Here is a 19979-nt window from a genome sequence, read left to right as displayed (position 1 = left end):
TGGATTAACAGCCTGTCCATTGAAGCTGTGACTGGATGATTCACACTGAAATAGACCCTTGTCTGACACAGCAAAGAGATTGAACAGTCACAGTGAAGGCTGTCACCGATATCCCTTATCTTGAGGACGTTCTCCAAATTGCAGGGCTCGAGTGCCCAGTAGAACGTTGCGAATGTTCTTTTTATCAGAACATCTCCCACTCCCATATCGGGCTAGAGAACATTTTGCAAGTGCGGCGTCTTTTATTTTTGTACGTTTCAGACCTGGAGTGCCAAGTGTGGAGAGCTGCATGGGATGCAGTAGAAATTGCTCCATGTTTCCCATCACTCTTACTTTCAGATAAGTATTTTCAATATCAAGATATTTCATAGATCGCTGTTAGCTTTGAAGATCTCCACTTAAGGAAGAGTGGTTGTGAGTAATTTCATCAGTGAAGAGATCATTTGTCCAAGCACCGAGGATGAGAGAAAACTTGGCTATCATCTGAAGGCAATCACTGAACATCCAGGTTCCCCAAAGCAAGAAAACGATTTTGCCATCTTCCTTAATATGCTTAGTAACAGATATTGAAGAAGGCTTTGTGGGAACAGCACTTTGTGTGTTCAGACCCAGAGACCTCCCCCCTAAATAAATTCACACTTGACTCAAATTTTAGTTTTGTTTTTGGCAGAATTTAGGCCAAATTATTGATAACAGAAAGTGAGCGGTTGCATAGGCTCTGGTTCGACTAGCTCCCGGCACCCTTGCAGGCAGCGCTCACCCAGGACACCAGCATAGGTCAGCCAAGGGTGAACACCTGGATAGGCGAAAAGCTGGGAACAGACTACGTTCACCACCCAGATGTCCCCCTGGACTCAGGCACGGGTGCATTTTCCCTGATGAGCCCCAGTTCCCCCCAGCTGGGGGGCTGGGAGGGATACACGCCCAGGGCCTAAGCCAAGGTCTTCCTACATTTGGAAGTTTAATAAAGTTGTGGCCTAATTTTAATTCCATACGACATTGTCAGAGTCTTTATTCCTTCCTTATGATCCCTGGGGGCTGGGGCTGTCACCACCTGGTCATGCAAATGAATGATAAGGACTCATTTCAGACGTGCTCCCTTTCCCACACTAGTCTACATGTGCTGAAATGAAAGGGTGGGCTTGCAATTCACAGACATGGTTCAGTCTTCATCACACAAAGATGATCAAATATGATCCAGTTGTTTCTGTATGTGGGATGTGCACGTGATTTTTCCAGTTTCCCATAATCCTTATGCCTTTCTCTTTTTGGTGGAAGAGAGGTAGAAATGAGACAAATTAGAGCTGCAGAAATATGTTTGTACGTATGGGTCATGCCACAGAGCTCTTGCAAATTTTAATACTCATGTAAAAAAGGGGGTTTCAAAAAGCAATAGCTTACATGATAAGCAATCCAGCCACCACAGTCTCGCTCAGCTTCCTATGAATGGGAACATTTGATCCCAAGGCCTGAACTCATATCCCATTGTAAACTGACTGTTACTAGGAGAGGCAACCAGTTCTGGAACAGAATTCTGAATTCTTTTACTCATGTAGGAATAGAGACCACAATTTGGGAATGTTCTCAGCAGGCAAAAGAAGAAATGTCACCTTCCAGAAGTCTCTGTATCAATTAAAACCAAGTAGTGCAAGAGGAAAACCTGTGTGTGTGTGTGTGTGTGTATGAGAGAGAGAGAGAGAGAGAGAGAGAGAGAGAGAGAGAGAGAGAGAGAGAGAGAGAGAGAGATCTTATTGTAAGCCAAACTATAGCTTACAGCAAGACATGAGATAGAACATAGGTTAGGAGATAGTTTGTGGAGCTTCTAATGAAAGGTATATTGTTAGTCCAGATCATGGGATGCACATTTTGTTTGTTCCCTCATGGTCCCTGGAGTCTTGAGTATCCTACCACCACAAACTTATTTGCTTAGCTATATGTCAGCGGAAACTGGTGTCCAGGATTTTGACTAAAATATTTATTTACTCTTGAAGCCAAAGCACACTGTGCTCATGTGTAGAAATGTGTTTTCCATTCTGAGCTTCGGAAGAACTTCGAGGGGAAATAATGTTAGTTTTGCATTGTTTCCAATCATTACGAGCTGCACAAAACTTATTTTCTGATCCAGGTAATTCTCTCATCATCTGCTCCTGCCAATAGAAACAAAGAGTATTTGTGTTGACACATGTCTGTTAGACCTTTTGGATCGTCATAAAGCATCACTAGAAATTGGTTCAGAACCATTCAGTATGGCATTTGCAGGTGTGGCAATTTCTTCTGAAAGCATCTTTTACTCAAGTGACCTTTTTGAATAACTTTTGTAAGCAGGCAGTACATTCTGATTCGGCTATGTTCTTATTTTCTGTCTCTGTGGCATTCCTTTTCTCGCTCTGAGTTGCACATTTCATAGAATGGTAGAATTGGCAGGGACCACGAGAGCCATCGTGTCCAACCCCCTGCAATGCAGGAATATTTTGCCCAATGTTGGCCTTGAGCCCATGACCCTTGACATTCAGAGTCTCATGCTTTACTGCAGAGATTTAGTAAGCCTTCTAGTTTTAACGCCCTCCCCCTTTGTCTTATTTCCTGTCATTGAGGAAGAACTCCAATTTCTCTCCCCCCCCCAATACGTTTTTTTATCTTACACTTAGGAAAGATGTACTTGCAAAAGAAAAAGTTTGGCAAGAGGTTTGGAGTCAATACAGAATGAAAATACCTCTTTACGGGAACTAGATAAAGATTTCGGTAAATAATGACTCAATGCTCCAAAGTTCAGGTAGTTTGTGAATGTGATTATTTTAAGAGGTTATTGGTATCATTCTTCCCTCTTCCCCTTCTGGGTGATAACTGCAGTTCTGTTGGAATTTTTTGCCCTTGCCTTAGGGGACAAAGGTTACTATAACACTGAGTTAAATCTTCTCTCTTTCCAGGACATCTATATTCCTAGCAGAATAATAATAATAATAATAATAATAATAATAATAATAATAATAATAATAATAATAAACAGGAAAGAACAGTATACAGACTTGAGTTATCATTTCAATCTTTTTATCTACTGTGATTTAGTTAAAGCAGCTTACATATATCAATAACAAGATGGTGCATACCCACAGGCTCACAATCTAACAGACTGAATGCAAGAGGAAAAGGAATTGGGAGGGAGGAGGAAAACAGCAAACCCAAACACCAATTCTACAGCTACAGTGGTCCCTTATCAACCAACTGTAATGGAAAAGAGAGGAGAAACCAAAAGTTGCTATTCACTCAGCAGAGCTTATGGGAAGCCCTATAGTTCCATCTCTCACTCTGCTATATTTTGTTGGAACTTGAGCCATAATTTTGAATAACCAATTTTTAAGTTTCTGCACATGCTCCTGAGAGCCATGCTACATGTATAACACATTACATGGGGAAGCTGCCAGGCTTTTTTCTGAGCACATGTTTCTTGCTGCTCTTTCAGTTCCCAAAACCTTTAAGGGAAAATCAGCTACAAGAGACAACGGAAGTGTGTGTGTGAATTTGCTAGCAGCTCACCCTTGCCTATGAATATGGGCAGCTGGTGGCTGTACATGAAAGTACCATTACTAACGCCAACTAGGGAGTTTTCTCTTGGATACGATCAGGAGGATTCCCAGAGGAAGAAGACAGAAATGTCACCAGAGCCATTTGGAACTCTGCCCACATTAAATAAATATAAAAAAGCCTTGTTTACAGCCCTACTTCTGAGGTAATGTTTGCATTGGCTGTTATTTGGGTACAAACAGAAAGACTTCCCCATTCTGTCTTAAACATTCAAGAAGGTTCCTTTCAAGATCATGAAATGAAATGCAATACTCTAGAGTTTTCTTGTCATGGTGCCCTCAAATTCCATAGGCCATAGAATCCCGGAACATCAAAGCCTTTTTTTCTTTTTCTTTTAAAATTTATAAAACACAAATACTTTGCTGAATTTATAGAAATCACAACCTTATTTTGGGGGTTGCTACATTTGCTTCCAAACTGTTGGCACTTAACTCCCCAAGTCTGTTATTGTTGTTTAGTCATTTAGTGTCTGTCTCTTCATGACCCCATGGACCAGAGCACACCAGGCACTCCTGTTTTCCACTGCCTCCCACAGTTTGGTCAAACTCATGTTAGTAGCTTCGAGAACACTGTCCAACCACCTCGTCCTCTGTTGTCCCCTTCTCCTTGTGCCCTCAATCTTTCCCAACATCAGGGTCTTTTCCATGGAGTCTTCTCTTCTCATGAGACGGCTAAAGTATTGGAGCCTCAGCTTCAGGATCTGTCAAGTTTGTTATTAGGTGGAATAATTTCTAGACATTATCTAAAAATCAGATTAAATAGTAGTAATCTACAGGCAACCCGGGTCTTCATCACATTATGCCGGTGATGTAGGAAAGTTCCATTGCAAGATCCCATTCTCCTCAGACGAGTGTCTATATGTCGGAATGACACAGCAGGGCCACTTGCACAGATCCCTTCACCTTAATTTCACCTTCTTTCACGGGGACGTGGGTGGCGCTGTGGTCTAAACCACTGAGCCTCTTTGGCTTGCCGATCCCTGCGACGGAGTGAGCTCCCTTTGCTCTGTCCCAGCTCTTGCCACCCTAGCAGTTCGAAAGCATGCCAGTGCAAGTAGATAAATAGGTAGCGATGGTGGCAGGAAGGTAAACAGTATTTCCGTGCACTCTGGTTTCCATCACGGTGTTTCGTTGCCCCAGAAGCAGTTTAGTCCTGCTGGCCACATGACCTGGAAAGCTTTCTGTGGACAGACGCCGGCTCCCTCGGCCTGAAAGCGAGATGAGCGTCGCAGCCCCCTTTGACTGGACTTAACCATCCAGGGATCCTTTACCTTTTACCTTTCACAGTAGGGTTTTCTGCAGGTGTGACCCATGTGTTTGTCCTTATGGTGTTGTATGAGTTTGGCTCAGGTTAAGTGGTTTCTTTGGCGATTAGGTAACATGAGCCAGTCCCTCAGCGACATTTTCATTGCATTCCCTAGTTTCTCACTTCCTCTCTCCCTCTCTTTTCAGACCTCTTACTTCACTACAATTTTCTTCTCTTCAACCACTGCCTAATCTGATACTGGTTTGTAACTAGGATTATAGAAATACCCACAGTCGTCGTCGTCGCCCCCCCCCCCCCGGTTTAAATCTGCAATCCTAACCCCTCTTACCTAGGAGTACGCTCCACTGAATTTAAGAGGACTTACATATAATTAAAACAAAATAAAAAATAAAAATAAAAATTCCTTCCAGTAGCACCTTAGAGACCAACTAAGTTTGTCATAGGTATGAGCTTTCGTGTGCATGCACACTTCTTCAGATACACTGAAACAGAAGTCAACAGACCCTTACACCAGTGTATCTGAAGAAGTGTGCATGCACATGAAAGCTCATACCTATGACAAGCTTAGTTGGTCTCTAAGGTGCTACTGGAAGGAATTTTATTTTTATTTTTTGTTTTGTTTTGACTACATCAGACCAACATGGCTACCTACCTGTTACATATAATGATTAAGCTTACCAGTTAGTCTCTCTTGGCTGTCACAAAATTGGTTAAGAAGCTCTCATTCCCTCTGAGCCAGGGCTTTTTTTTTGAGCCAGAACTCACCGCAACTCAGTTCTGGCACCTCTCTGGTGGGCTCTGTTTCCCCTCTAAGAGAACAAGGAAGGTGTTCATGGTGAGTTCCAGCACCTCTTTTTCTAGAAAAATAGCACCGATGGTAGCTTAGCATAACTCCCCCCCCCCCAAGCTGCGGCACTGAAAGAGTTTATCCTACAGTATACTGAGACCATCTATCTTGGGATATACAAAAGAATAAATCTGCTTCAGCCATAGCCTGCTAACGTTTATGAAAAGTCCTGATAACTTTGCCTAAGGTCAATTGAGTCTGAATTGGGTATATTCACAGCCCAGAGAGAACCTGGCAGTCATGGTCTTCTGAAATTTATGAAAAGACCTGTTAACTCTGCCCAAGGTCAATCTGAGTGTAATGGGCGCATCCACAGCCGAGAGAGAATATGGCAGAACACCGAGCATAAATTGTTTTTTGGGGGGAAAGAACAATTAAAAAATGAGCATAAATTAGTATTATTGGGGAAATGACAACAAAAGAAGTATTTCTGCCATAGGTATCAAACCTTGACTTGTCTACAGAATTGCTTATGTAAATGTTGGGATATGGTATAAATGCAAGCCTTTTGATCCAAGTTTGCCATGCTTGAATTCCCTTCCAATAAATGGACTTCCTGGGGATAAGATGGGGGGACGGGTGGGAATATGAAGTATGCTGCAGGCTTGAATGAATTTCTATATACACACTAGAATCTGAATACCGCCTAATTTTATGCCTTGGGCAAAGTCAGTGAGCCATCATAATCTTGATCAGACATAAGCTGCCTCTTGGTAGTGCATTGCATATTTCCAATCCAAACAGCATTCAGTGAACAAATCCTGCGTGCTCGGGAAAATGTTTCCTGCTGAAATAGTACCATCAAGACTGCATGTGGCGGTCCCATTATTTGGATGTGGTCTTTCTGTGTCTGTTGCTACCTGATCCTTTAACACAGTGCTTCCCAAAGTGGGTGATACCGCCCCCTGGGGGACACTGGAAGGATCCAGGGAGGCAGTAGTAGACTTGGGTGCAATGGGGGTGGTGGTGGTTTAGACCACAGCACCACCCGTCTTTACCTTTACCTTTACCATTAACAGAAGATGCTTGGGATTGAACATTGGTCCTTCTGCATGAAACATGCATGCTCTCCCTGAATTATAGTCTGTCTGCACAACATATGCCATATGTATAACATATAGGACTGATCCATATGCCATGGAGAGCAGAACACCATATGCCAGTATTATTACTGGTAAAATTACATTTCTTTGTAAGGATTTCTTACAAGATCTCTCCTCTTTGCCAGAGGGGAGACTTTGCGGACGGGATCCGCTTTCCGCACTAAGTAGGGGGTCGTGTTTCGGCCCCCTGCTACAACCTATCCACACTGCCGTGCCCAGCCTCTGGCTGGCCAATATGGTTTTCCTGCATTTAAGGCGGCGTGGCAGCATTCAAATCCTCTTTGTGCTGCTGCATCCCATTGGATCTCCTGCCCACCCTCCCTCCCTTTAGGTCTCTCCTTTTGTGTGTTTGGTTTGACCTTGCTATGGACTTTGGTTGGTTGCCTTGGTTGCCCAAGGGGCCTGGTAGGAGTTTTTTTTTTAAATCCAGTTGGCTAATTGGCACCAGCCTCTTGGTTTTTTCGCCTACCTCATAGCAATTCGTCACAACTTCATTTGGTATTGGCTTTTAGGCATTGGAATATGGAGTTGTCTGGTGTGTATGAGAACTGGTTGTGGCCATCATCCAACCCTCCTCTTCTAGGGAGTATCCCATTAAAGGGATCTGGCGGTTGTGGACCCCGTCCGATGCCCTGCTGGTGGCTAGGGCCATGGCACGACCCCCGGTGACATCAGGGGAAGCTTCCAGTTGTATTTGCATCAACAGGCTCCTCCCACTGGGTGTTAACCTTATATGACTCCCCGCTGAGCGGGGTGGAGTCATGCTTGCTTGTGTGTCCAATGCCTAAGCCAATACCTCTCACTTGCTCTAACCAATAAAGTTGTGGCCTTATTTTACCCATTAACTTAAATTCATGTGTCACTGGCATCTTTATTTCTCGCGGGGTGGGGGGTGGGGTGGGTCCTTGAACCGCAAGCACATGTGCGTCACCCAGCAAGCATAATGGCTTGCTTGTACAAAACAATTCTCTGCAGAGCTTTCATATCACCTCTTAACCCTTTTCTTACAGAAGCAGTTTGTTCATTTAGCCACAAGTCATTGTGATTCCCCTTTGGGTAGTGTGTTATTATACATGTGTATCAGTCCTTTTGCATATTCATCTTAATACATGAAATTCACTAACAGTTGCAGTGTCAAAGTTAGGTAATTCAAATAAAGTTCATTTGAAGAATTTATTTCCATTTATTGTGTATGCAGCACCTGATGTTCTCTACTTTAAGCATAAATACAGCATGTAGAACCTAGGAATGAGGCAAGTTGGCTAATTGCATTTGCTTGCCAAATCCATATCTATGCCCATTCTGTGTCCAAGTTTAAAAGCCCTGGCAGATAGTCTTCAGAACCTGGTAATTTTTACTCACCTGGTAATTTTCACTCACCTGGTCTTGCCACTGGGACCACACAATCCTACCTAAGTGAACAAGGGACATAAGCTGATAATAATAGCATTTCTTCTCTGCACAGTCAAATTCACAGCGTTGATTAACAAAATATGGTGGTTTAAATCCCTAAACGTGGCTGTAATGCAACAAGTTCTCCATGCAATTTCTCTAACAGAAAATATCAGGAATGGGGGAGAAAATTGTACAACTTTTATTCCAGCTGCTTAGCAGATCCTAGCGATTCTAATGTGTCTATCAGCTTTTGAGATAAAGGGGTAAAAGGAAAATGTGTTAATATTGAAATACATGAGTTTTAAAGACACCCAGAACTCACTTTTAAAGAACACACAGAACACGAATCCGTCCTGCAAAATACTGACATTCTGGAGCAGTTCCTGGCTACAAGTTCTTCTAATAGCCAGGTGGGGTAGAAAAGGAAAGGAGGAACCAAAGTTTTCTGCCATGTTTGTGAATTGTGAAATATTATTATGTTGACAACAAGTGTATTTCGATGTGTGCCAAAGATTTGATCCCCTTCCGAGCATAATTATCCTAGTATGTATTTACCCCTAGTTACAGGTGTTGTTTTTGTTTTTATTCATTCTTTTCTTTACATAGTATTTGTGGAATTCAACATCTGGAACGAGCAGGAAACAAGCTGACACTCTTTGACTCCCTTTATTTCTGCATAGTGACATTTTCCACTGTGGGCTTTGGGGATGTTACTCCCAAGATCTGGCCTTCAAAACTGCTCGTTGTCATTATGATCTGTGTTGCCCTTGTGGTGTTGCCAATACAGGTAATTTTCCTCCTCGTTATAAAAAGGGGTGGGGTAAATAGGGATGCATTGTTAAAACTGAAATGTCCATTTCACACCATCTTTTCAAAATAGCCATATACGTACTCTTCCATTTACGTACAAAGCATAAGTTTTTCTAGTGTTTCCTATTTACTGAAGAAGGTTTCTGTTGACATTGAAACAAGCACTGAATACATATTTCACATCTGCGTGGGATGACTGAGCTTTGGTCTTTGTTCCAGTGAAGCATCTACGGATGTATGCAACTAAATCATATTCCATGCAGTCCCCTTAAAATCAATAGTTAAACTAGTATCGTGCCCACTGATTTCACTTGGTCTACTCTGAGTGTACCTTGGCTAGTTTAAATCCCTAGATCCTATACCTTACTTTTGGAAGAAATTAATTGTTTTTACTGAGAGGTATTTAATGAATTAAAATGTATTTAACTTGTATTCTGTATTTCTTGTTTGTTTGTTTAAGAGAGACTGGACGGGGAACCAAAAATACCTATTTCAGAAGCAGAATGTGTATTTGTGTGTGTTGCTGATTCCTCGCTCACTCCTCACTCCTAACCTGAAACCCCACCCCACTCACACACTCACTTCCTTATTTATTTATTTATTTATTTATTTATTTATTTTGCAAACGCATCTCTGGTCGGTTTCAATTTCCATCCAGATCTTTATTGCTTAGCCGAAGGCATCAAGAGTCATTCGACAATGGCAGTAAAAATGTGGAATGTGATTAAAACATAAACTCATTGCATCCACACAGAATGATTCACTGAGCTCAGAAATTTGATACTGATTGTAAACAGTTAGGATTGTAATTTTCAATGTTTATTTCATCTTTAACATAAAATACAGGTATAATATTCCCCACTCCGCACAAGACTGGGGGAATGGGAGCTGTCAACCACAGTCAACCAATTAATTACTTTTATTCATTTAGGATATTGGTTGGCTATTCTTCAGCAAAAGCTCTCAAATCAGCTTACAGTAATAAAGGCAATAAAATTGTTTGAGGGATTCTTTGAGGGAAGCCATGACTGTTTAAAGTGGTATGATACTGCTTTAACTGTATTGTGCAATTGTAGCCTTTGAACCAATAAGGAGTTCACTGTGTGTTTCTGCACACAAGGCACAAACACATGAAGTCGCGCTGCCAGTCATTGCAAGTTATAAACCCCGGGCATTTTGATGGTTGTCCTTGTTGATGATATTTGCTCAATGATGAGGATTTGTTCAGTACAGTTGTACCTTGGATCCCAAACGGCTTGATACTTGGACGTTTTGGCTCCCAAACGCCAGAAACCCGGAAGTGAGTGTTCCAGTTTGCGAACGTTCTTCGGAACCCAAACGTCCGACGGGGCTTCTGCGGCTTCCGATTGGAAGCTGCGCTTTGGTTTCCGAACATTTTGAAAGTAGAATGGACTTCCGGAACAGATTTCATTTGACTTCCATGGTACTGCTGTATTAGAAACCCATAACAGTATAATAAACTCCTGGCATCATTTGCAGTTCTTTATGATTTAGCCTTTGGCAAGCATGCACACTGTGCTCTGTGGCTCAAGACATTTCACCCCACAATCTTGCCTCTCCTATCAGAGCTGCTCTTCACATTTGGAAGCGTATCTTTCAGTTCAAGGATTGTACTTCTTCAGAATGCAGTCGGAAAACCGTATCAAAAATTCTAGCTTTCCAAATGCAAGTAGATTAGGCTATAGCCCAATCCTCTGCCCGAAGTCCTACCTTTGCATAACTTAGAAGCTTGACTGTGAAGGGAGCCTATAAACCCGTGGTTTTGGATTTGCTTTTTGCTTTCTCATAACACATATATTATAACTCTTGCTGACAGTTCTTCCATGCATGACTATCATTCACTGAGTGCTGAAATCAATGTGTGATTCGCATATGTGAATGAGCCATAAATCATGAGATTAAAATACCACAAATAAAAGTTTCTAGGCAACTGGACCATAAGGTCTCGCTGTGTCTGCTCTGTTGGCTCCAGGGGATCTACATATTTGACATTTGCATTGAAATATACATAAATCACTCTTACCTTTCCATTTTTTCCCATATTTTTTTTTTTTGCAGTTTGAACAGCTCGCTTATTTGTGGATGGAAAGACAAAAATCAGGTGGAAATTATAGTCGACACAGAGCTCAGACAGAAAAACATGTGGTGCTGTGTGTCAGTTCTCTTAAGATTGACCTGCTCATGGATTTCCTAAACGAATTCTATGCTCATCCTAGGCTACAGGTAATCCAAGCAGATCAGAATATCAGTTGAGGCAGAAATCTCCTGCAGACTATCTTCTAAAACATTTAGTTCAGGCATGACTTGAAATGTTCATCTTGGCCAGCTTCACTAGACCAGCAGCTTTAGGTAAATCAAAAGTCAAGCAGCATTGATGAAAAGCTATGTTGTCCCAGATGTTCAAAACCGATAGAGCACCCAACATTTCCTCTTGTTGGGGTTTCTGGAGCTTGTTTAGCGCCCATACCGATTTCTATTTTTATTTTGGAATGATGAGACGTCTGGAAACATGTAAAACTCATGTTTTCTTCTGCAGAACCACAGATTGTTTTCCATGGCATGCAATGCTTAAAAAAACACAACACTTTGCTTTGGGAAGTGATTTGAATTCATCACAGCGTGGTGCATAGCTTTCTACTTTCATATCTTGCTGGGCAGCTTTAGCATCAGTGAAATCGCTGTGGAACTAAATAGCATGGGAACATTTCCTTTCGTTTCCTTTTTTTTTAAAGAGAACCTGAAAGTTAAAATAAATTACCTGTCATAAATGTTCCTTTCCCACCACCCGATTTTTCTCTACTAAAAGCTTTAAAAAACAAAACAGTGTTCCACTGACAAAAAATATATCCACATAGCATTCTCTTTTGCTCTTCCTCTGTTCCTTCTCACCTGTGTTTTTGCAGGACTACTATGTTGTCATATTATGCCCCACTGAGATGGATGCTCAGGTTCGAAGAGTGCTCCAGATTCCAATGTGGTCCCAAAGAGTTATCTATCTTCAAGGTTCTGCGCTGAAGGATCAGGATCTGCTAAGAGCTAAGTAGGTCAAAAATATTGGTGCTATTATTTATTTATCCCCCCCCCTTCCTTTGCAGTTTGTTACATTATTTTTATCTTCATTAATAACTGCTACAGGCAAAATGGAAGGCAGGAGTTGCTTGAAATCTTACATCGTTTGGGATAGCCATTTCTCCTAACAGTGTCAAAAAACCATGCTTGTAATTCTAAGGATTAGCAAATCAGTTTTGAATTTTACTGGTCCAAAATTTCTCTGGACTTTCTTTTTATTTTCTCTGTATTCTTGTTGTATTTTGCTTTCAAAACTGTTTCTGTGGGTCTATACAGTGGAACCTCGGGTTAAGGACGTAATCCATGACGGAGGCACGTCCACAACCCACAGCGTTCATATCCCGCAGTGCTGCGTCTGCACACGCGCGTGACGCAATTTGGCACTTCTGCGCATGCACGAAGCACGATTTAGCGCTTCGCATGCACAAGCGGCAAAACCCGGAAGTCACCCTTTCCAGTACTTACGGGTTTCCCAGGGTACGCAATCTGAAAACACGTAACCCGAAGCGTCTGTAACCTGAGGTACCACTGTATATAATTAGTTAATTTGGTTTCATCTGAATTAGTGGAATTGCCTTAGGGAAAGTACACCTGTACTCTGCACAGGCAAACCTGAGTTTACCACTGAATAGCGAGCTGTGGTGCTGTGGGTTAAACCCCAGAGCCTAGGGCTTGCTGATCGGAAGGTCGGCGGTTCAAATCCCCGCAACGGGGTGAGCTCCCGTTGCTCGGTCCCTGCTCTTGCCAACCTAGCAGTTTGAAAGCACGCAGTACAAGTAGATAAATAGGTACCGCTCTGGCGGGAAGGTAAACGCCGTTTCTGTGTGCTTAGTCATGCTGGCCACATGACCTGGAAGCTGTCTGCGGACAAACGCCAGCTCCCTCGGCCTATAGAGCAAGATGAGCGCCGCAATCCCAGAGTCGTCCATGACTGGAGCTAACGCTCAGGGGTCCCTTTACCTTTACCTTTACCTTTAGCAAACTGCCAGCCGTCACGACTCCCTAACATGTAGTGCCTGTATAATAAACATATTTATCACATTCACACTAAAATACCTTGAGTGTGATTTCATCTTTGGTGATGAGGGTCAAAGAAGACTGACATCCCACAGTGCTGCTAATACATTGAAGGTGGATGGGGTTAGTTTTCCTTGAGAACAGAATGACAATAACAAAAAGAGTGGTACCTTGGTTTTGGAATGCTTTGGTACTCAAACAACTTGGAATCCAAACACTGCAATCCTGAAAATAAATGTTCGGGTTTGCAAACTTTATTCGGAAGCTGAACATGCTCCGGTTTGAGTGCTACGCTTCTGGTTTGAGTGTTACGCTGAGGACTCTTTCTGTTTTTGCTATTTATTTTTGTTTTTGGTTTTGCGGCTCTTTTTTTGTTTTGTTTTGTTTTTGTGACTATGTGCAACCCAGTTCAGCTAGTGATTGATTGATTGATTGTGTGACCGCAGTAAATTGTTTATTGCTTTCATTTTATGCATCAGTGGTCTCATTAGATAGTAAAATTCATGTTAAATTGCTGTTTTAGGGTTTGTTTTTTAAGTCTGGAATGTATTAATCCTTTTTGCATTACTTTCTATGGGAAAGGTGCACCTTGGTTTTGGAACGCTTTGTTTCTTGGAACGGGCTTCCGGAACGGATTAAGTTTGAGAACCAAGGTACCACTGTAGGTGGGGAAGTTGGGAGTCCAAAAGACCACAGGTTCCCATTCCTGCTCTATGTTCTTACCTGGGAATACCATTGAAAACAGTGGTGCTTACTCTTGAGTTAGTCATGTACAGGATCACATTATTAAGAGGAGTAGGTGACCTCTATGAACCTGAAATTGTCTCCTTTTTTTGAATAGTTAGTAATCACACTTCCATTTCCCTGGGAATCTACTATGGATTTGTGCCTAGAAACTATTTTTTTTGGGGGGGGGTGTATTAATTACCCCAAATCAATTTGAAAGAAAAAAGTAGAAAGAAACAGTTTCTCTATATTTTGGGAGAGAAATGGTGCTTTAAAAAAAAAATCAGTGTTCAAATGCAGTCCAAGATTCAAGAAACACAGTTTTTGTCATGTTCTATGTGCTACACGGCGAACTTGTACCCAAAAAACCTGTCCCTTAAACATAATCACAGGAATTTTATCCTATAATAACCCCAAAGCCAAGCAACCACAAAGATGTACTTTTCTCCCTGCAAAACATGTAATCGAATGTACCCTTCACAAGAGCATTTTTAATGCTTTGTATGAGAGGCAGCATGGTGGGAGCTTAATAGGCCGCATTATAAGAAATGTAGCCCAATAAACCGAGAAGTTGCTAAGCAGCAGTATGTCTGTCTCTCTCTATAATGAGGATATAGTAAAAGATAAGAAGCCAGTAACCCTGCTAGTAAATGAAGTGTTAGGTATGTTTTGGCTGCTAGTAGCACACACACAAAAAAACTTCTGAATCTATTCTGCTGCTCATTATCCCAATTTGCATACTATTCGATAGTCTCCCTATTGAAAAATGTTGTATGTCAGGCTTGCGAAAATTAGTGGCTATGTAGTTCATCTTTTGTTAAAGGCAGCTGCATGGGAATTCTTTTCAAAGCCATTTGTTCCATTCTTTCCTGAAAGTAATTTTGGTCTCTCTTGTTTTCAAGTGTTTAATAGGGGAGGGGAAGAAACTAATAGAGAACTTGGTGTGTGATGCTGATGGAGAGGACCAGGAACATTCGGAAAGGGGTGTAAAAATAAGATTGCTCATGCATCATTTTTACACATCAATTTTACTTGTTGAGACATTATGAGGAAGGGGGGAAAGAGGTGGGTGGGATGGAGAGTTGGGTGTGGTGGATTGCCGATGTTTCTGTTTTTCTTGATATAAAATCCTTAATAAAAATAATTATTTTAAAAAAATAAGATTGCTTCCACAACTGCTGTGATGGGTGGGCTTTGGATTCTAAGCTCAGCTTAGAATCTTCCTTCTAAGGATGCCAAAACCTTCCTTCTTAGGGTGCTTTTTGGAAAATGAATAGATTTAAGAGCCTGCACAATTTGTGTTCTCGCTTGCAGTGTTGGTCTCTGTGTGTTGCTGGACGAATCTGCCTTTTAAACCTTTTCCTAGCTACATACTCCAAACAATCAAGCAGAGGCTTTATGACCACGAAAAGCAGCGTTTGTCCCCTCACACGCAGAGACCCTGTTTTCCGGAGGCCCTAGGCATAACTACATCTTACGGATTTTGTGCCAATTCCCTAAAAAGACCTACTATTTCTTTCCCATCGAAGAGCTTTTGTGCTCCCGACTACATGCTTTCCCCTCCACAGTGACCACTTGCAAATTCCTTATCAAGCCCACCTGTGTGCCTGTAATCAGGGAGTACCAGATTCACTGGACCATATTCTTTTGGACTGCCCTTTGCACAGCAGACTCTGCAAACAGATGCTGAGCAAGGTATTGGACCTGCGACCCACGGCTCCAAGAGAAAGCCAAATGAGATTCCTCCTAGCGGGTAGGGAAGGACATTACTGCCCCAGTGGCTTCTTTTTTAACCTCCATCCTACCCGGAAGGGTTCTTAATGAATCATTCCTCTAGGGAACAGAAAGGGTGAAGCGGAACAACCGAGCCCCTTGTGATCCTCGACAGCCTCACTCCTGTCCCTTTTAAATTTATCCTAGTGTTTTGAAATGTTTTAATTCGTAATGCCAATAAAGGTATTTGGATTTGTAATCTTTTCCTTTTTCTCGCTGCCTTTAGTCATTTTGGTTTTATTTATTTTTAACTTCCTTTTGTTAGCCAGTGTGAGCTTTCTTTCTTTTTTTTAAGTAAAGGCAGGACATAAATGCTTTAAATGAATAAGAAAGATTTGAATTTGCCCTAAGCCATTGATATTGGCTTTTGCCACTTGTGTTTGCCACAAGTCAAGCTTTGCTGTTAGACTTAAGAAAACATGCCATTTCTGTTCCTTCTACTAATGTTGCAGCAGAACAGCTAATCTTATTTTATCCAAAGCCCCTTTCAAGTTTGATTTGCTTACCTGACTGTTTGATGGTGTATTCATACAAATTCTTGGCAAGTCCTATCCAGAAAGATACATTGGCTTCCAGTTATTTAATTAGGGACAAATACAATTAAACAATGTGATTCTGTAACTGTTTTGGAATTGTGGCATCCGTTTAGTTTTTTACTGGTTTAAATCTGGTTGGAAATCTGAATACCAGAGTAGAATTTTGCTCCTGCGCCATTTCCTTAATGCTATTTAATAACAGCAGATTTAATGCTATTTTTTAAATATTTCCCTGTGTTTCACAAAACACATGCGCACACAGATTGTCAAAGTACTTCCCTACGCTTCTGATGATGTCTCCACTGAAATCAATAGGCCGCATGAGAATGTTTTGCTAATGTTTTCGTATGATTTTTAGGATGGATGATGCTGAGGCCTGTTTCATTCTAAGCAGCCGCTGCGAAGTGGACCGAACTGCCGCAGTAAGTTTTTTCTTTTTTCTTAATACACATTTGCTTCTTCTGCAACTTCATTCTTTGTTACAAATACATGGGCAGAAATCAGGAAGAGCAGTTAAAGTGTGCCCAGTTGCAGCAGCTGGATTGAAAACCACAGTTAAATATATATATATTAGGGTGAGCAAGTCTCCACTTGATTTAATGACGCTGCAGGTTGGGGCAAGGAAGCACATCATGGTCTTATCAAATCAGCTTCACAAGCCAGATAACATGGAGAGAAAGGCAGGTTCTCACCATTCCTGCTTCTCTTGAACGTCGTCACCCAGTTCAGACATTACTCACAGCAGCGTGGAAATTCAGTCCCTGTGATCTGGTCTGATAATGTACGGGCGAAGGTATCACATGGCTCCCGCTGTCATGCCAGCGCCATGTTTCCTAGGAAATGGGCAACGCTTGGACAGGAAGGAACCGTAGCAAAAACCCTTTACCATCTGACCATTGGGAAATGTCTCCTCTGGTGATGTATTACTTGGACCCCATGTAATTTTTGGATCTTTTTTTTTACCTCCTCTATAACCAGTGCCTATGGGGAAGGGCCTTGTCGTGGCGGCACTGCTTATACCAACGCTTCCCCCTTTTTACAGTCTCATATCCATCATGCATTTCATTTGTGAGCCGAGGCCCTACTTCCATTGAATTCCAAACTCCTGCCTTTCCTACTGAAATAGTCAAAAACTGTATCTTTACCTCCACTGCTCTTTGGATTCTTTGATTTGTTATCACATTTTTGTATTGCATTAGATTGTTATAAGATGTACAGTTTTTGTGTCTTCAGTATTGTAAGATAGAAAGACGGTAAACAAATTAAAAATGATGATGATGATTTCACAAATGGCTGAGCTCATCAATTGGCAGCTCAATGGCAAATGGGGGGCCAGCATTGCACCAGACCACATCTACGTAGCCTACCCATCCCTCTCTCCACCTATAAATAAACAGATTTAGTAGAAACAATAAAAAGATTTAGTAGATTTAGTAATTGATACCGTAGCACTGATACTGTTGTGTGCTGAGCTTGGATCCTAGAACAATAGGCAGATAGGATCCTAGAAGGCAGCAACCTGATTGGTCTGCAGGAGCAGCCCAATCCAGCTCATGGAGGAAGTGAATCAGCAACCTGATTGACCTGCAGGAACAGTCCAATCAGGCTCCAGGAGGGGAGCTGAATCAGCCAATCACACGGGATTGTAAATAATGCATATATAGCCAGAGGTTTTTTTGGGGAAAGCACTCACTCACTGTTTAACATGAGCAGAAATATAGAGCATGAAATCAACACTCAACTCTGAGTATATTTCAGATACACAAGGAAGAAGGCATGCAGTCTGCCCTCCATTATATTGATGTGCTATCACTTGACCGTCTGGTCCAACAATTTATTTATTTTTTATTTCCCCAGGCTTCTTATCATCTAGTGGCTAGCTGTGCATTTTGTGTTTATTCACTGCCCTGAGTTAGTTGTCGCTGTTGTTTAACTGCTGTTTTATCCATTTTATTATTGTTGGTTTTATAATTTATTGTTCCTTACTGTCATTACCTTGTGGCAAGCCACTCTACTTTTTGCTGAGGGTGCAGCAGAAAACATTTTAACAGCATTACAGCCTCTAGTATTTGAGACCAGACTAGTGTTTGGCTATCTGATGATACTGATAATCTGTATGAAGGGACACGAGTAAGGAATTGCTGCCATGGTTCCCAGGGGTGCGATGGCATTCCTTGAAGTCTTTCCCCAGTGCCCATTCATTGCCCCCTAGATCATAAGGTGAAGAGGGCGGCTAACATTGTCTCCTTGTAAAATTACTTAGAGCTTGAGGAGGAAGTTTGAAGGGTTATCCTCTTTCCCACTTCCTCTTTCAGCTCCATGCTGTTCAAAGCTTATATTCATTCTACTGACTTTTACACAGCTCCCTTGAAAATTGAAGTGTGTTCTTCTTCCCTTTCTCCTTTTTTTGTCTTTCTCCTTTTTTTGTGTTTCTCTGTTGGGTAGTGGGGATGATCCAGGGAATGAGGATCATATAGGTTTGCCTCCAATCAGGAATTATATCCACAATGATCAAACATTGGAATGCCTTTCTCTGAAAGTGTGTAGTTCTTACTCTAAAATGTCAGTTTTTCAAATGTAATGGTAATGTCTGCCTCCAATTTTCACTTTTTGGGGGGGGGGTGAGAAGTGTGTTGGCTCTCAGAAGGCTTGAACATTCGGTTCTTGGCCTTTACAATGTGACTTTCATGCTTGCTGAATAGGGAACCGTATTTTCACATGGGGTTAAGTAGCTGTACCATAGAAAAATATAAATCTTAAATGATTTCTGAAAAAAGGAAGCAACACACAGTTTCTTGCTGCTGCCCCTTTATTCACACTAACATGAGTCATTATAAAAGAAAAGCTACTTATGTTACCCGCTTATTTAATCTATCTGCCATTAAAAAGTGGTGAACAGATTGCATGAGCAGGGCATATGCTCCTAGAGATCATTTATTTACCAATCGTGAAATAACAACAGATGTAGCAATGGAACTTCAGGGATGGGGGAACCTGTCTTGCACCAGGCCATTTGCTTGTCTAGCCCAACTTGTGAATTTAATCCGTTCCAAAGGCACCTTCGTAAGTCGAAAAATTCGTAAGTCGAAAAAAGCCATTGGAAATGCGATTTCCCATAGGAATGAATTGGAAATGGAAAAATTCGTAAGTGGAAGCAACCCTATCTAAAAATTCGTAAGTCGAAAAATCCCTGTCTAAAACCGCCACGGTTTTTATCCAGATGTTGAGACATTCGTAAGTGCACGGCCATTACCCCCATTTGTAAGTCGAAAAATTTGGTTGTCGAGTCGTTCGTAAGTTGAGGTACCACTGTATGCTGCTTTATTTTACTTTTAGAACTGTGTGGGAAACATTATTCCTGTCACAAAACCCATCCTGTTGAAATAGTTTCTAATTCTTATCGATTTAAGAGTCCGGTGAGACTAAACTGTGAATCCTACAAACAGCTTGAAAAAGCCAAACTCTGACGAACTGCCAATCTTTCTCAAGTTGGGAATGACTTGCTGGTACAGTCCTGAGAGTAAATATTGTAATATCGAAAGAAGACATGAGGGCAGCTCTAAAACGTTACAGGGAAAATGAGTTTGTCACTTTCCAGAGGCGCTGAGTTCCATGGGACATTGAAGGGGGGGGGGGTTCCCCACATATGTGTGGTGTCAGTCCCCGTATACTTTGGGGGGCTGAGCCCCAAAGAGCTGGTGCCTATGTTGCTTTCACACTGCTGCTTGGGCCCTGGTCCTTGGAGGTGTGTACATGTATGCATTCCTTTGCTTTACATGTTTAGTGCATGTGCTTTTGACCTTTGCTCCAGGAAGCACCAGCCAGAGCATCGTC

General features: G+C 41.7%; 1 protein-coding gene across 2 annotated transcripts in view; it reads left to right on the top strand.

Annotated features, from left to right (window-relative positions):
- Nucleotides 1-19979, top strand: part of KCNT2 (potassium sodium-activated channel subfamily T member 2) — a 207306-nt gene that overhangs the window by 118007 nt on the left and 69320 nt on the right. For both annotated transcript variants that reach the window (XM_035123142.2, XM_035123140.2), the window contains exons 9-12: nucleotides 8800-8980; nucleotides 11083-11247; nucleotides 11928-12064; nucleotides 16504-16567. In XM_035123142.2, coding sequence (XP_034979033.1) covers nucleotides 8800-8980; nucleotides 11083-11247; nucleotides 11928-12064; nucleotides 16504-16567 — 547 coding nt within the window. The remainder of the gene's footprint in view (nucleotides 1-8799; nucleotides 8981-11082; nucleotides 11248-11927; nucleotides 12065-16503; nucleotides 16568-19979) is intronic.

This window comes from Zootoca vivipara, chromosome 7, assembly GCF_963506605.1.
Source record: "Zootoca vivipara chromosome 7, rZooViv1.1, whole genome shotgun sequence".
Classification (NCBI taxonomy): Eukaryota; Metazoa; Chordata; class Lepidosauria; order Squamata; family Lacertidae; genus Zootoca; species Zootoca vivipara.
This window is presented reverse-complemented; position numbering and strand designations above follow the sequence as displayed.